The following is an 18,633-nucleotide window of genomic DNA, read 5'->3' as shown; positions in this document are numbered from 1 at the left end:
ATTTTTAGATTCAGAATGCATAGCTTATTCTGCCTGAAGAGTTCCAACAGTTTTACTGGTTTTACCCTTAAAGCACTTTCTAGGGAAAAGGGACAACAATATACTAGCACTTTCTTTGATAACATAATACATCTTGCATCTCTTCAGGGTTCAACCCACTGTAATCGGGTTGTGATCAAAGCCTCTGAAACTGCTCTGTTAAAGAACCACCAATGGCTCTGAATTACCCAATCCAGTGAATTACCCAATCTTGACACATTTTGGCATTTTACGCCATTGGCTCACTCTCGCTATTGACAGGTTTTTGTTTCTGAGAAATCAATCTCTCCTTGATTTCTTTCTACCTCTGGGTCCACTCCATCTCCACCTCCTGTGTTGGGCCCTCTTTGCCAGCCCCTTATGTGGGAGCGTCACTCAGGGACCTGCCAGCCCCTTATGTGGGAGCGTCACTCAGGGACCTGCCTCGTGGCATTCCTGGGCAAGCTCTTCCAGGCTCAAAGCTTCAACTTTCAAATCCAGAGCCAGTGGCCTACTCTATCCTTCTACGTTGAGACCTATATATGTATCTTCTTCTTGGATATCTCTCTCTGCATGTCGGCCGGAGAGATCACCTTACTTGCTTCATCCATCCCTGCTTGAGCAATCTGTACTTTCTTCTGGGGACCTTATTTAAATTACCGGCACAACTATCTGGCTAATAGCCCAAGACAGAAACGTGGGAGTCATTGCCAATAAAGTCCTCTCCTTTACTTTCTTTTCCGTCACCAACTCCTGTCAATTCTGTCTCCTTAACAGCTCTTTACTGTCACCACAACCATGCTGCCATACGTTAGCACAGATCTTTAACCCAGCTGGGCTATTAAAATAAATAGTCTCCTATCTGTCCAACTTCCCTTCAGTGTTACTCATCCCCACGAGCCAACCAATCCATTCTCTGGTCTGCCTTTAGTTGTTTTTTTCTAACATGTGAACCTGACCTTGTTTCTCTATTTTACAGTAACACTCCAAGGGTTCTTGTTAGTTGTTCTGCAAAAATCTGATCACAGGTCTGTCATTTCCCGCCTGGTGCTGAGCTCCTTGACTATGTTACATCCAGGTGGTATCAGTAGCTTAGTAAGTGATAAATGTTGGTGAATAATAAACCCAGTCCAATCTTTCATGCAGTGGACAAGGCCCTTTATTTCATACACTTTGTATGTGATCCACAGTAACAATATAAATCAGCAAGTGAGGAACTTTCTATATAAAGAATTTAACCATTTGTAAAGATGATCAACTCCACCCAGCTAGACTGGGAGTAGCAGTTTCTGTGTATATCTAAAGGGGCAGCTTGTTTAAGTCACTGAATTTGCATTTACCTCTAGGACACGAGAAAACATAATCTGGTAATTGGATAGGGGATTGAGAGGAGAAATTTAAGGGCTGCAAAAGGTGTTACTCTGAGCTTTATGATTATTATTATTTACTTCCAACTTTGAAATTAACCTTGTTAATACTTACAATTTGCTGCATGAAGATAAATCTATAGAACTCCCATCACTGGGTGTATCTGGGATTGTGTCTTAATATTGTAAGAGGTTTACTCTGGAGAAAGGTAGACATTTTTGACACTAATGATAAGAATTAAGAATGGATGTGCCCATAAAAAGAAAGAAACAATTAATTTGCTCTTTCAGAGGCTTTAATATTCCCTTTCTCTTCCTCACCATCTGCCTTAATGAAATGCATGTCAAAGTTCACTCAAGAGCTGATTCTGTTTGACTTGAGCTGTATTGTGCCCCTAGTTCCTGATGATTTCCTTCCATCAGATTTACAATACATCGGCATTTCTGAAATATATTTCTCAAGATACTTGGGGGGAAACAGAATTTCTCCATGGTAAAATAAACTTGGGAAATAATTCATTCCATATTCCCTTTGAAGGCAGCCTCAATAGATGCTAGCTAGTTAAAGAATCTGTGTGTGTGTGTGTGTGTGTGTGTGTGTAAAGAATCTGTGTGTGTGTGTGTGTGTGAGACCTGTGAACATCCTGCAGCTTTCTGCAGAACACTCTGTGCCTCTATGAAATTGGTGTCCTGCTCTGATCTCAACCATTTTTTCTCCTGGTTTTCAGTGTGCACTTTCTATGGAAGCCTAGAGATTTCAACAACATTTATCCTGTCTTCTTTGAATCTGGTTTGTTTTCCCTATTCAGTCTTGGGTCCTGTTTTCATTATTGTTTTAAAATTTGTATTCGGGTTTAGTTGATGTACAATGATGTATTACTTTCAGGTGTACAGCAAAATGAATCAGTTGTACATATACATATATCCACTCTTTTTTAGATTCTTTTCCCATATAAGCCATTACAGAGTATTGCGTAGAGTTCCCTGTGCTATACAATAGGTCCTTATTAGTTATCTATTTTATATTTTTCCTGGAGAATTCGACTATTTCTGGTCTGGAAACGCTGCTTAAAATCCGAACTTGTCCTTGCCTCAGTAACTTAGTACTTTCGGGATGAGGACAGTACCTCCTCATTCTGTGCATGTGTATGTATACAGACATATTCAGATACAGAAGTATATATAGATATTTTGCTTCCATTCTTTTAACGTTTCCACAACTCTAAGTCCTTGAGTGTCTTGTGCCTTTGACCAAAGTGAGATGTGGATTCTTGAATTCGTGACTGACTCCTCACTTCTTCATTATTCTACTGCTGCTGCAGGTTGGTTCCTAGAAATTACAGGGGGCTTTGTTGGCAGATTAACTTGCTACCTTAGTACTCAGTATCTCTCTCAGCCATTCAGGTGAAGTGGTCCCTGGACCCTTGCTCTCTGTTGGGCCACTGTATTATTCTCAGTTCTCTGCTCTCTCATCCTCTTTGTTAAGAGAGACCAAACTGAGAGCTTAGTGTTAATTAGTGTTTTGTGTATGTTAAAATGAAAACTTTGCTACAGAAGTTTTGCTTAAGAAGTCTGCACCCTATTCATAGATCCCTTTAATTGCTCCCCTGACCCCCAGTGGGAGGAAGTGGTGCTTGTTTTATCACAGAAGTGTTTCATACTTTTTATGGTTATAGATGTTGATTTTAAGTCATTTATGAGGATCAAATAAAGACATGGCTCCCCAGTTGTTATTTTCCAAGTGTTTTCATACCATTGCTATATTTATTTTTAGAAACACAGCATAGGCACTATTAATATCCTCACTTAAAGATGGAGAAATTGAGGCAAGAAAGGTTAAATGCTTGTCAAAATGAAGGACATATTCCCTTGGGAACAGTGGAAATATCCCCATTAGGTCAGGCTATTAAGTGCATGGTTTAAAGGCATTTTTTCAAAGGGTCAGAGGTAGCAACGTTGGTAAGAGCATGGAGCATGGGGTTAGAGACATCAGGGGCTTAATTCTGGTTCTGTATGTATTTGAGCAAATATTTAATTGTTCAGGACCTGCTTCGTAGGCTGTAAAATGAGGTAGTAATACTTATAACACAGGATGTTCAAAATATATAGAGAGAATGTTGCTGAACTCTGACTTGTGTTAGTTTAACGTTAAGTGTGAGGTGCTTTAGTGGATATTAAATACACCTATACTCTTATTTTAAAAAGGAAAGAATGCCTACTGCCTTTCCAAAGAGGCTCAGAGCTGTCGAAGTAGAGTGTAGAGGGACAATTCAAAATTAGTATTGAACTCCATGTGTTTAAATGAGATTCATGCCAGTTTGTTGCCTAGCAACCAGGGTATTTGTCCTTGCCGCAGGGCAATTTAGCACAGGGTGGACTAAAAAGATTGCTTAGTGCAATGCAGCAGCCACTGTAAGGGAAACACGTGTTTCTACGAAACCCTACAAATATCAATGAATTCATTTCAGTGCTGGCTTACTCTGGTTTCAAAACTCCAGCCAATGTTTCTCAAAGTGTGGTCCACTAACTGCATGCATCAGGGTTACAAAGCTACAGTGGGGTGGTTAGGAAGAAGACTGAGACAAGTGTTCCTGCCAGAGGGCAGCTATAGCAAAGCCCACATGGGCAGTCGGCATCATGGTTCAGAGGCCAGGGGCCAGATGGCACGGGTTGCAACGCCGGACCTGTCTATTCCCAGCTGTATGAGGCTGGACACGTTCCTTCATTTTTCTATGAAAGTTTCATCATCTTTAAAAGGTGATGATAATGACGAAACGTATGTTTGGAACTCCTGCAAGCCAAGGGCTGAGAAGCGTATCTGGCACAGAGTTAAGTAGTCAATAAAGATCAGTGGCTATTAGCTACTGAGGTCAAGACTTTTTGCCAGCATAGTTCTCTGGGGTCATTTCTCAGTCTTAACCCAGCTCTCTGGTGACCCTTTTCTTTCTATCTACTGTCTCCAGGTTCAAGTATTCATGTTCCATTATCATCATGTAATGTTGTCTTCTTTCTATCCTAAGGCACAAGTTTCACTTTATCTCCATCCTTAAAAACAAGTACAACTATGGGAATTTCCACAGGGTTTTCACAGCTAGTGATCCAGAAAAATTAGCAGGGAATAAAAGAGTTTCTTCCCAGGCTTTCTCCACTTTCTTTTTTTTTTTTTTCTACTTTAGATCCACACAGTTGGGAAAAACATGGTAAGAAGATTCATTCATGTTTCCAAGTCAGAGGCTCTGCCCTGAGATTTGGAATCTAAAACTTTGGCAGTTACCTGGCATCTGAGGTAAAAGGCATTCCACCTGACTTCTCCTTAGAGAAGTTCTTAAGAGAATCGAGAAGCGGAGGGTGGAAGTGAGTAAAGGAGGAATAATCCCAGCTGCAAGTAGTTGGAAGGAAATTAATATAGGAACAAAGGTGAAGGTGAAAATTCCTCCCCAGGAGAAATAGCAAGACAAAGGCATATTTTGTGGCCAACCTGTTCTCAGCTGAAGTGGACATTCTTAGAGAACTACAGAAATAAAGGGATCGATGTGGCCATTTAAAGTTGTGGTGCAGAAGCTCATGAAAGTACAAACAAAACTAAAGGCCTCTAAGAACCCTAGAATATCCTTAGAAGTCTCCAGTGTTGTACTGACCTAGTTTTCAGGCCATCCTTTCACCAGGGAAAGGAGCTAAACTTGACACCTTGGTTGGATCCAGAGATTGGGGTGTGGTTTCTGATTAGGTCCTGGGATTTCATCTTTGAGCTGATTGGCCCTACCCCGAAGGCTTACCAGGCAATAAAATGAGCAAAAAAGCTGAAGTTGGCTGGCAACCCAATCCAAGGCCTCGAAAGCCTCAGGTACTAGAGACCCACAGGGGAGAGCTAAGAACCCCTGGTTCGTGTGAGACCAATTTTCCACAGCCTAAAGGAGAGAGACTGCAGAAAATCTGGAACACACAAATACTCTATATACCCAAAAAGAGGTGCAAGGACCAAGAAAGGAAAGTCCCTAAGATCATGGAAATGTTTATAAGTCTATTCAAATTATACTATATTACAAATGATTAAGAATGGATTATGTCAGAGGAACCTAATTGGCTTCTATCATGGACAGAGAAGCCCAGCAGATAAATAGAATCATAAAGCAAAACACATACGGGATTTTGATCTCTCCATATGATATTTTCATGATCAAACTAAAATAATAATAATAATAATAAAAGAATCTGATGAAGTCTCTAAGGTGACTACCTAATAACTTGAAGAATTAAGTTGGATTTTAACTTTTGGAGACAATTTTAGGAAACAGACTCTAGTTGCTTCCAATTCTGGCAGCATTTTTAGATATATTCTAAGTAATTTTTTTTCAAAATACTTTTTAGTTACATAAATTTGTTTGTAACATCACAACAATACAGAATATATACACTGAAAATCAATTTCTACCTCCTTCCTATAATCCCAAACTTGTGAGGTAACCAATGTTATGAGTTTAATGTGCATTTTTTAATACTTTTTCTAGGCTTACATAACATATTTACATATTCACATTTTTTTTTAACTCTCCAATGATATACTGTGTATTCTGCAACTTACTTTCTTCTCTTAACAGTGTATCATGGGCATTCCAATTAATACACTTAAATGTATGTAATTTTTTTCCATTAGTTATTATTATAAAATATAGATGTGCCAAAATATATTCAACCCCACCCTTATCAACTGATATTACAAATTGTCTGGTGCTGCAATACTCATGCTTGTAATTGTATTTTTATGCTCTAGTGTTTGTTTTTCTAATATTCATGTTGCATACTTATATGTATGACTTATAAAAGATACATTTGAATATCTCAAGGGGTGGGATAGGGAGGGTGGGAGGGAGGGAGACGCAAGAGGGAAGAGATATGGGAACATATGTATAACTGATTCACTTTGTTATAAAGCAGAAACTAACACACCATTGTAAAGCAATTATACTCTAATAAAGATGTAAAAAAAAAAGATACATTTGAATATCTCAAAAGGCTATAGACATGTGAGAATTACAAATACTGTGTTATAGTGTTTATTTCCCTATAGTCTTAACTATCACTAAATTATATTCAACTTAAATTTTTCTTCATTCAGATATTATACATCATTTTTGTTTTAATTTGTATTTTTATGATTACAAGTGTAGCTGGGCAATTTTTTTTTTGAGTTTTTTTAAAATTAATTTATTTATTTTTGGCTGCGTTGGGTCTTCGTTGCTGCGTGTGGGCTTCCCCTAGTTGCAGAGAGCGGGGGTTACTCTGCTTTGCAGTGCGCGGGCTTCTCATTGCGGTGGCTTCTCTTGTTGTGGAGCATGGACTCTAGGCATAAGAGCTTCAGTAGCTGTGGCACGTGGGCTCAGTAGTTGTGGCTCGCGGGCTCTAGAGCGCAGGCTCAGTAGTTGCGGCGCACGGGCTTAGTTGCTCCAAGGCATGTGGGATCTTCCCGGACCAGCGCTCGACCCCTGTCCCTTGCATTGGCAGGCGGATTCTTAACCGCTGCGCCACCAGGGAAGCCCCGTAGCTGGGCAACTTTGTACACCTCTTGGCCAACTTAGTCTTGCTCTTTTTGAACTTCCTGCTTCTATCTTTTTGCTCATATTTTCTTGGGTTATTTACCTTTTCTTATTAACTTGTAGAATTTTGAGTATTAGGAATGTGTGTGGGGCGGTGTGGCAAAAGAACATGAGTTGCAAATGAGTTCACTAACTATTTTCTTTTGGCTTGATTTATGTTCCATTCATCATAAAAATTTAAGACTTTTGTTAAATGTGTTCATTTTTCCATAACTTTCCACTAAAAAAATGTTTTCCTACGTTTTTATAACTTACGTTTCTAAAATTAAGATTTTAAAAATTCATCTGGAATTAATTTTTACATGTACTGTGAGATACAACTCTAACTTTATTTTTGTCCAAAATGGATAGCCAAGTGGTATTTGTTGAATTGTCTACCCTTCCCCAGAGAATTTGAAGTGCCATATTTACCATTTACTAAGTAACCATATGCACTTGGAACTGTTTCTCGATACTCTGTTTCATTTCACTGGCTTATTTTTTTTAATTTCAGAAGACAGGAAAAGATGGAGTATGTCTCTATTTTTTAAAGCTAACTTTTCTCTAATACCAAAGGAAAAAAGAAAACTAGAGCCAAAATTTCACTCATGAATATAAATGCAAAAATTTGAAAAAATTAGCAATCCTGATGTAGTAAAATATTAAGGTAATAGTACAACTTGAACAAGAAAGTTTATACCAGAAACACAAGTATGCATTCATAGGACAGCAACCTATTAATTTTATTACAGTGATAAATTCAAGAAAAAAGCTATTATGTCAGTAGGCTGAATATGAATTTCACAACATAGGGTAGCCAGTCTCTATAAGCACTGTGGAGACCAAGGAAGGCCTTTCTTAAACATGATAAAGACCAAGAAAGACCCTTCTTAGACAGTTCTTTTGTACTTGAAACTGTCATAAAACACCAAATCAAGAATAAGACAATAGGCCTGATGTTAGCATTATTATTCAATATTGTTTTAGAGTTATTAGATAATAAACAATATACTTATTAGAAAAAAAGAAATTTAAAATTTTTTTGCAGATGACGTGACTACACACCTAAAAATTTAAAAAAAATCTATTAAGATCAGAGAGTTTAGTAAGCTAGTTATCCATATTTGAAAATCAATAGCTTTTAAAAAATATTGGCAATGAACAGTAAGAAATGGAAATAGGTTTTAAAAACTCTACTCACGTTTGCAACAAAACTATAAAATACATAGAAATAAACAACAACAAAGTTAAAGATCTTTATGAAGAAAGTGAAACATTTTAGTAAAGAACACATTAAAAGACCTAGTTAAATATTCCCTGTTAGGCATTCAATATCATAAACATTTCAAATCTTACCTAAGTCAACACATATTTCCTGCAGGACTTTTGCAGACCTGGCCTCAATGATTCTGATTTGCTTGTGTAGAAAATGATTTACCAACTCTTTTTTTTTTTCTTTCTCTTTTAAAACAGTGATGCCCTACTAGATATTAAGACTTCCTCTAAGGCGACTGTAAACAAAATATTATGGCACTGATGAAACATTTTTATCAGTAAATGTGAAAACAGTATACTCAGATATCCTGATGTTATCTGAATTTGCACTTTTTTTTTTTAACCTTCTTAGGAGATGGTGTAATTCAATGTGAACTTTGAGAAAATAAATATGAAATGATAGAATTGGGAAAAAAAAGGCAAATCTGTGGTAAAGACGATCTGGATTGAATAGTCCAAAATAAAATATGTATGATTAATAAGATTAGGATCAGTATGTACACTAATAAAGCTAGCTTCTACTCGCACAAATATGTTTAAGAGCTGAGAAAGGGTTTTGCTATTTTATGTAGCTTCATTTAAATCCTAATTGGGATACGCTACTTTCTCAGGATTAAAGACTGCATTTAGATCCCACTACTTTCAGTCTGACCTGTGCTGGGCTAAATGATATCATTGCATATTCTGTAAAGGAAGGACTGACTTCGTTTATTCATTCAATAGACATCTACTAAGTAGCTGTTAAGTGTGGGCCCAATCCCTGCCCCAAAGCCACCTGCAGTCTGGTTAGAAGAAGTAGCAGTTTTATAGGCCTCTCCTACACCAACTAACTGCAAGTAGATGCTACACCAACAGACTTTTATCAGTCCCTTTAAGCTGTCCACATGGTTTTCCCATTAACTATTTCTATAGTTAATACTTGAAAGAAATATCTCTCTTAAAATAGAAACTCTGTTATCCAAAATTCTCACATACTATGGCCTTTCCTACAACTCAATCTAAACAAGGAAAATAAAATTAAATCTTTTTGTTAAGAATACTCAAATAAGGACTAATCTCCAAAATATACAAGCAGCTCATGCAGCTCAATGTCAAAAAACCAAACACCCCAATCCAAAAACGGGCAGAAGACCTAAATAGACATTTCTCCAAAGAAGACATACAGACTGCCAACAAACACATGAAAGGAGGCTCAACATCACTAATCATTAGAGAAATGCAAATCAAAGCTACAATGAGGTGTCACCTCACACCGGTCAGAATGGCCACCATCAAAAAATCTACGAACAATAAATGCTGGAGAGGGTGTGGATAAAAGGAAACCCTCTTGCACTGTTGGTGGGAATGTAAATTGATACAGCCACTATGGAGAGCAGTATGGAGGTTCCTTAAAAACCTAGAACTACCATATGACCCAGCAATCCCACTACTGGGCATATACCCTGAGAAAACCATAATTCAAAAAGAGTCATGTACCACAAGGTTCATTGCAGCTCTATTTACAATAGCCAGGACATGGAAGCAACCTAAGTGTCCATCAACAGATGAATGGATAAAGAAGATGTGGCACATATATACAATAGAATATTACTCAGCCATAAAAAGAAATGAAATTGAGTTATCTGTAGTGAGGTGGATGGACCTATATTCTGTCATACAGAGTGAAGTAAGTCAGAAAGAGAAAAACAAATACCATATGCTAACACATATATACAGAACCTAAAAAAAAAAGGTTCTGAAGAACCTAGGGGCAGGACAGGAATAAAGATGCAGACGTAGAGAATGGACTTGAGGACACGGGGAGGGGGAAGGGTAAGCTGGGACGAAGTGAGAGAGTAGCATTGACATACATACACTATCAAATATAAAATAAATAGCTAGTGGAAAGCAGCCGCATAGCACAGGGAGATCAGCTCGGTGCTTTGTGTCCACCTAAAGGGGTGGGATAGGGAGGGTGGGAGGGAGATGCAAGAGGGAAGAGATATGGGGATATATGTATACGTATAGCTGATGCACTTTGTTATACAGCAGAAACTAACACAACACTGTAAAGCAATTATACTCCAAAAAAGATGTTAAAAAAAAAAAAAGAACTAAATGGGGAGAAGCAAAGCTTTATAAAATAAAGGATTGGAAGCATTGCATTTACCTCTCTCACCAGTAAATTTTCTGCTTTGTGCTCTGCATCTTCGGGTACTGTTGAGTACAATGTTCGTATGTCCCAAGGAACTGTGGCAGTCTGAGAGGAACAAGGAAAAGGAATTAAGCCTTCCGTCTTAAAGCACTGGGCAGACCACTATACCAAAGGCACAATAAAGAAGTGTATGAGATCTTAGCAGTTAAGGATAAGAGAAGACAGAGAAACTTCCATAGTTCTTACCAATTTAATCTCTAGGAGGGAAGATTCAAACCTCTTTGGATTACCACCACTGGCATTACAGTTAGTTCCCCCTGCTCCATGGTTTCAGTTACACATGGTTAACCAGGGTTGAAAAATATTAAGTGGAAACTTCCAGAAATAAACAATTCATAAGTTTGAAATTGTGTGCTGTTCTGAATAGCATGATGATATCTCAAGCCGTCACACTCTGTCCCCACCATCCCATCTCATCGACATCTTCAGGGCTCCATGATCCAGGATGACCCTCCTTCTGATGTATTGTCAGAAAGTTAATAAATAGTAGCCTAATACTATGTCACTACATCGTTCAACTCACTTCACCTCATCACCTAGGCCATTTATCATCTCACATCATCACAGGAAGAAAGGTGAGTACAGTATAATAAGATATTGTGATAGAGAAAGAGACCACATTCACATCACTTTTATTACAGTATATTGTTATAATTGTTCTATTTTATTATTAGTTATCATTGTTAATCTTTTACTCTGCCTAGTTTATAAATTAAACTTTATCATAGGTATGTGCGTATAAGAAAAAACAGTATGTATAGAGTTTGGTACTATCTGAAGTTTCAGGCATCCACTGGGGATCTTGGAATGTATCCCCAGTGGATAAGGGAGGATTACAACACTGTATTGCAAGTACTGTTTTATCTGTGAAGCTCATAATTTTAAGCTGTTTCCTTCCCTGCAGAACACAAAAATTTGGGCATCTGTATATTTTGACTAGTTTATTTATATTGGTATCTTTTTTGTTCTTAATGCTATTGATAAAATACATTTGAAATGAAAAAGAAAACCTACAAAATCTACATTATTTTAATCCTACTGTAAATAATCTCTTGAATATCCACAGGGTAAATTTAGCCCCTTTCAGAAGCCCTGTGTGTGTGTGTGTGTGTGTGTGTGTGTGTGTGTGTGTGTAGCCACAATTATGGTGGGAGAGAAGAAAGGGTATTCAGTAAATCTGGACCTTGAAGAAAATAAGTCATGTTTTTAGTGTCTTTGTTTTCACTGAAATAAATAAAACATTTTCAACTTCAATGCTAAACAAACAACTTTTTATTAAATGAATATACATTAACTAAAAATATAAAGAATCTCTTAATATAAGACATTTAAAACAGAATTCATAGATTGTTTCCCCTGCATATATCTTATGGGATGCCATAAATTGGTAGCTTTCCATTAACAGCTACCAGCTTCCTTTAGTCTGTACTCCTTGGGGATTACAAGGATGCTGGGATGATGAGTCTGTTAACATACATAGTACCAACAGTTGGGATCTTTTATTTTGTACATCCCCAAAGCCACAAATGATTCCTCAGCATTTCTAAAGCACAAAATAAGGTTCATTTGAACTGTTCTGGATGAAGGGCATTTTTTTCTAGACCAATTATTAAAACAGACGAGAGTCTTAAACCCATCCTTACTTTTGGGAAGGAGAGGGGTCCAGGGAATTTAGTCTTCTGAGGTCACAGCTGCAGCTGCAGGCTCTGCCACCAAGGGCAGCATCGTTCTTTTTCTTCCAATCCTAGCCTCATATTTTCTTCAAATCCCCTTTTCTCTTCACTCTTGATATAAGCTCCTCGTGGGAAAGAAATTTGGTCTGTTTTGTTCATCGCTATAACCTCAGTGCCTGGTTGGGTGCTCAGTACTTACTTGTTGAGTGTGTTGAATGTGTGTGAGTATGTAAATGTGCATTCTGTGTATGCATGTGGTGTGTGGGTGGTGTGCGTCTGTGTGAGCTTGTGTGGTTGCATGTAGCGTGTAAGTATGTCTGCGTGAATGTGTGTGTGTGGTGTGTGCCTGGTGTGTGAGTGTGATTATGCAGGAAGGTATGCTGTACTTGATAGCATGTGTTTGTGTGCATGGCGAGTGTGTCTGTCATGTGTGAGCGTGTGTCTGTCATGTGTGAGCATGTATATGTGCATGTGTGAGTGGGTGTGGTGGTATCTGTGTGTGTGGGCGTGCACGCATGTACGTGCATATTGGGAGGATGGGATGTGGACACTGAAACAGGAAGAATGTCATGTGACTCTAACAGGATCAGAGGACAAAAATAATGATCAGAGGACAAAAAAATAATAAGAAAACTGTAATCAAGATACATGATATGGCAAAAATAAATGCTCATCTTGAAACACAGATACAGAGCCCCTCGGTCAGTGCATCTGCCCCAGGATTTGACTGCAGTTTGTGTGAAGAGAGTCTGGAAGTGCTCGCAGGACATGGCTGTCGATTTAAGCCAAGTATAGATACACACACAGGGAACCATTACCTCCCACGTGAAGCGTGTTGGAGCCAGTTTAGGATTTATTATTATCTAGATTTTACATTTTTGATTCCTTTTGAATTTCCTTTTGCTAGTTGCATCTTTTATGTTATTCACTCTGTTAGAAGATAAACAGTAAATAAACTCTATTGAAAGGTTGGAGTAGAAGATGAAAATCCATGCCTAAATTGAGCTTTGGGGATTATTGCTGGATTTCAGTTGTCTGGGGATAACTTATTTCCTGTTTGGACAGATAATTTGCAGATACACAGTGTAACTTGATGCGTTTCCAGGGAACATTACATATTGTGATCTACTGGCAAGATTAAGGATTTTTTTCCTCCAATTGAAAAAATTTTCTATATTTCAGTCATTATAATAAAATTTTTATATAAAAAAGCAAAAGATTCCTCTTTTTCATTATCTTCCACAGTTTATTGATTTCTTGCCTTTAAAAAAATAATAGCTGCTCTAAAATACTCTAAGTCTGATGGAGAGTAAAGGGGCCCAAAGTTTAGTTTCCTGTTTAGTTATACCATAAACCTGTCATCCCACTAAGATCAAGTACTCTGTGGTATAGTTCAATAGAGTGAATACTGAGCTGGTTTAAGAAGGTTTTTTTTTTGTTTTTTTTCTGGAAGGTGGGCTCAGGTTTCCAGTAATAATAATTACATGACTACCTGATTTGTGATGCCACAGAGTAAAGATTAGGGTCCCAAATACACAGGCTAATGCTCATATTCAATATATGAGATTGGAAGTTCCTTCAATTTGGGGTAATAAAAATTAATCATAGGTACAATGGTTATGTGTGATCCCTGATGACCTCTAGTTATGAGATGATGTTGATTCTTTGCTAAATAAGGCAGCTGGGGCTGAATCACCCTCATGTAACCATGTGATAAATCTGAAACAATATTTTACAACATGTACATCTAATACCTTGCACAGAGTACACAAATACAAGAAAAGGAATACATGTATAATAACATGCTATTAACCTCAGTTATAGTTTGTCATAATGCTGGAGAACTTGCGTGAAAAAGCTGAAGGGCTCCATACAATTTCAACTTTAAGAACTGTATTGCTTCTACTCATTTTTGATTCCTTTTGTTTTCATTTTTTAATTGAAGTATAGTTGATGTATAATATTACATAAGTTACAGGTGTATAGCATAGCAATTCACAATTTTTAAAGGTTCTATTCCATTCACAGTTACTACAAAATACTGGCTATATTCCCTGTGTTGTACTATATACATCCTTGTAGCTTATTTATTTTATACATAACAGTCTGTACCTCTTAACCCCCTAACCCCATCTTGATCATTTTAAATTTCTTTCATGTATCTCTGCTGAAGCAAAAATAAATCGATCAAATAGGCAGAAAGTATACAGAGTCATATTTGTTAAGTAAGGGAATTAACATGGTTACAAATAATTTCTTTTCTGAGAATTAGATACTCTCCGACCACTACAAATTGCCTTGGCCACAACAGACTTCCTGTTCTCTTTAATAAACCCTCTGGTCGACGATCAGTAGAGCTCAATAGCATGGGACGGATCTGAGACTGCACTGGAACTCAGCCGAGCTGCTCATCGGGTGGGAGAGTCTCATAAGGGCCTATTGTCCAGAGATTAGGCATTTGGAAATAAAAACTGTCCTTTTATTTATGAAATGAGGCATGCAGACCTGTGTTTGTAGTTTCAGGTCCATGACATTCAGACATCCTCCACGGCAGCCCTGACACTTTCTGATTCTTTCTACTCTGCAGTGGGTAGTCTTTGGGGCTTTGTCACAGCTACCATTCTGCTGGCTAAAATGACTACAGAAGGCTTCATTCCAAGCACATAGGGGCCATTTCTCAATTGGCCAAAGGCCACCGTCAAAGTCTAAAAAAGAAGTTGCTTTTCCTATGTTGGAGCTGAGCAAAGCTCCCTCTGACGGTATTGTAGATCCCAGCTGCTCAAAAAAGAGGACAAAAATGATGGTGTTTAGAGTAACCCATCAGTCTGAGCTTGAGAAGCCAACAAACCTCACAATAAGGGCTATTAACTAACGCTTTGTGGTCAATTCCAACGTAAGCGTGTGTTTAAAAGTAATCTTCACCTAAATTTCTCAAATTAAAACACTGATACTGGTTTTTATCCTAGTAGAGCAGACATTTATACTACATTGGTTGCTTGAAAAACATTTTTTACCCCACTCAGAAGAGTATTGTGATTTTATTTTTTTTACATACATGAGAATTCACATGAATACTTTCATTGTGCTTTAAGGGAAAGGTCCTTCTTGTTTTGCTGGAGTTAAACTGTATGGGAAGTGCACGAAGAGTGAGCAGTTGCCCATAACTGGACCCTAGTCATCATCCAGCCAAGTCAAGCATGGTGATTCATCCATCATAGTATTTAAGTATATAATTAGGGAACTTTGGAGACCTGTTTCAAGACATTTTAGTCTTGGACAGGCAAACCACTGAGCAAGTCACTTCCCTTCTTTTTTCTGTGCTTCATTTTCCAGGCTCCAAAATGTGTCTCACCTCCTCCATGGTGGTAAGGATGAAACGTTTTACATATGGAAAAATGTGAGTATTAATAGAACACACTGTTCCAACAACAGGAATATACTTATTGCACCAAGGTCTCCCCTTGGCAAGGACTCAGAGGCTGTGGTCTGAGCTCACTCTCCAAGGAGGTACGGCGAAGAAGCCTGCTCCGTGTGAGGCCTGCAGATATGCCCTCATGAGCAGCAACAGGCCTAAGACGTGAGCCAACCCACCGCAGCCAAGCCGCCAGGGCACCTTTTCCCGTGGCTGCGGGCATTCTTTCTTCTGCGCTGGGCTCAGGCCTGCACATACCTTGCCGTGCTCCTACTCTCAGAAAACCCTTTTCTTTCCTTGTTCTTTCCTAATCTCAGGTTTGACCAAGATGCCACCTTCTTTTGAAAATCTTCTCTAATTCATCCGACATACATCTTCTCAGAATTATATCGTTTACTGTCTGTATTACCCATGAAGCCTGCAGCTTAACTGTAGAATATTGTAGAACCCAAAGCTCTGCAAGTGATTAATTCAGCCAGTCATTTTACGTGTGTGTACTTTTGTATGTAAGCAAGCCATATTAAATCTGCTTTGGTGATAAAATATAACTATACATGAAATGTTTTGCCATGTTTTTTTGTATTTTTCTTTTTTTTTTTTTTTTTGCGGTACGCGGGCCTCTCACTGCTGTGGCCTCTCCCGTCGCGGAGCACAGGCTCCGGACGCGCAGGCTCAGCGGCCATGGCTCACGGGCCCAGCCGCTCCGCGGCATGTGGGATCTTCCCGGACCGGGGCACGAACCCGTGTCCCCTGCATCGGCAGGCGGACTCTCCACCACTGTGCCACCAGGGAAGCCCTTTGCCATGTTTTTTATTGTGTCTCTGGTATACTTTGTTATCCCTTTTAAAGAATGAAGTACTTGAATGCAGACATGTGTCTTTTATGATTTTTTTGGTATCCTGTCTCTCTGACCACCTACATGATCCCTACCTTAATGCTTAGAACAATCCTTTTTTTAAAATATAGCACTGTTATTGAAATATAATTGACATGCCATAAAATTCACCCTTTTAAAGCGAGTTCAGTGGTTTTAAGTCTATGCACAGGATTATGCAATCACCGTCACTATTTAATTTTAGAACATCTTCATCACCCCCAAAAGAAACCCCATATCCACTAGAAGTTACTTTCCTTTCTCCCTTCTCCCCAGCCCTAGGCAACTTTAATCAGTTTTCTGTCTCTATGGATTTGCCTATTATGAACATTTCATGTAAATGGAATCATACCATGGGTACACTTTTGGGACTGGCCTCTTTCACTTAGCATAATGTTTTCAAGGCTCACCCATGTTGTCAGTACTTCATTCCTTTTTATGGCTGAATAATATTCCACTGCATGAACATACCATATTTTGTTTATCCACTCTTCAGTTAATGGACATTTGGGTTGTTTCCACTTTGGATTATGAATAATGAGGCTATGAATATTCACACAGAAGTCTTAATGTGGACATATATTCCTAGCACAATCAAGTCCAGAGCATTCTCCACATATTCTTACTGAATTGAAGTAAGATCTCTAGAATCCCTTCTCTGCAATATTGTAATGGTACCACTCACTGTGGGATGCAGGGAGTTAATATTTTCCCCAAGTCATGCACCTTATTATTCTAAGAAGCAGCTGGCTCAGAGCACGCTGTTTAGACAGAAACTCCAAGAGCAAAAGTCAAGGTGCTTATGTTTGATTTCTGTCATCACAGTTACTCTACATCCTTGAACATGAGCCTTTCCAAATCTCAGCTCCATTAGCTTGTAAACGAGAGGGATATTATAACTAAGAATAACCTAGTTTGAGAAAGACCCTTACTTAGCTTTTAAACTGCAATCACAGCATTCTTGCATGAACACCAAGAGCCATTTAAAGTCTGCTTTTCAGGCTAAGAAGTCAAGGATTAAAAAGAGGTTGACATTCTTATAGAATGTTAGGCTGTGTCTCAGTAAGAGATGCAAGAAGAAAAAAATAAACGATCACGGCCTTCCTGCTTTTCCATTTAAAAGATATTAAGGTCTTTCTGCTTCCTCTCACAAAATGACCCATGTGGTTGAGCCTGGAAGTCCCCACATACCAGTTGCTTTTTATAGCTAAAAACATGCTATGAAAGAATAAATTATGAAAGAATAAATGTTAAGAAAGCCCAGTTCCCGAAGTCTTGTTAATAAGCCATGAAAATTGCAGGATGCATTGGAGAGCCCTGAGACTCTACTTCTGAACTACTGGTATGAAGAAAGGATTTGAGAAGATTATGTTAACTCTCTCGACAGGCTACTTCAGATGTGCAATGTAGACCTTTGACTTTGAAGATGCCACTGACCAGCATTGAAAGTCTAACCTTCCAAGTGGAAGTACTGTTTCTTGTTCATGTTGGTGTCCTTGCTGTCTACAGCAAGTAGCTCACAGAAGGTGGGCCAGGAAACTGAGTGGAAATAGAGCAGTTTGACAGGGGTGGGCAGTATGGAAATACAGGTGATCAGGTGGCCTTTCCAGTGTCAGTATTGCTTTTGGACCTCTGAACTTTCTTCTTTAAGGTTTTTACATCTCCCAGAAATGATGCCACTTTAGGATTTCTGTATCTTTCTCTCAGCAAGAAACTCATTTCTGCCTTTCTCAAGTTTTGTTCTGCTATTTTGTATCAGTTTCTCCTTCGACTGAGACACTCCCCAATATGATTCACTGTGTCCTTGAAACTGTTTTTTTTTTTTGTTTTTTTTTTTTGCGGTACGCGGGCCTCTCACTGTTGTGGCCTCTCCCGTTGCGGAGCACAGGCTCCAGACACGCAGGCTCAGCGGCCATGGCTCACGGGCCCAGCCGCTCCGCGGCATGTGGGATCTTCCCGGACCGGGGCACGAACCCGTGTCCCCTGCATCGGCAGGCGGACTCTCAACCACTGCGCCACCAGGGAAGCCCCGAAACTGTTGTTTTTTAAAATAGATATTTATTGGAGTATAATTCCTTCACAATACTGTGTTAGTTTCTGTTGCACAGCAAAGCGAATCAGCCATATACATCCACATGTCCCCATATCCCCTCCCTCGTGAGCCTCCCTCCCACCATCCCTATCCTACCCCTCCAGGTCATCGCAAAGCACCAAGCTGATCTCCCTGTGCAAACTGTTCTTTAGCTC

At 38.8% G+C, this 18,633-nt stretch overlaps 1 protein-coding gene across 7 annotated transcripts in view; it reads right to left on the bottom strand.

The window, feature by feature from the left end:
- DOCK10 (dedicator of cytokinesis 10) overlaps positions 1-18,633 on the bottom strand; it is a 280,897-nt gene that overhangs the window by 130,677 nt on the left and 131,587 nt on the right. For 6 of the 7 annotated variants that reach the window (XM_029224638.1, XM_029224643.1, XM_029224645.1 and 3 more), the window contains one exon: positions 10,383-10,472. The exons of the other annotated variant lie outside the window; for it this stretch is intronic. In XM_029224638.1, coding sequence (XP_029080471.1) covers positions 10,383-10,472 — 90 coding nt within the window. The remainder of the gene's footprint in view (positions 1-10,382; positions 10,473-18,633) is intronic. 7 annotated transcript variants of the gene reach the window in all.

Source organism: Monodon monoceros, unplaced genomic scaffold (assembly GCF_005190385.1).
Source record: "Monodon monoceros isolate NGI ecotype Baffin Bay Population unplaced genomic scaffold, NGI_Narwhal_1 Super_Scaffold_16, whole genome shotgun sequence".
Classification (NCBI taxonomy): domain Eukaryota; kingdom Metazoa; phylum Chordata; class Mammalia; order Artiodactyla; family Monodontidae; genus Monodon; species Monodon monoceros.
Note: the sequence above shows the minus strand (reverse complement) of the source record. Positions and strands in the feature narration are given on the sequence as shown.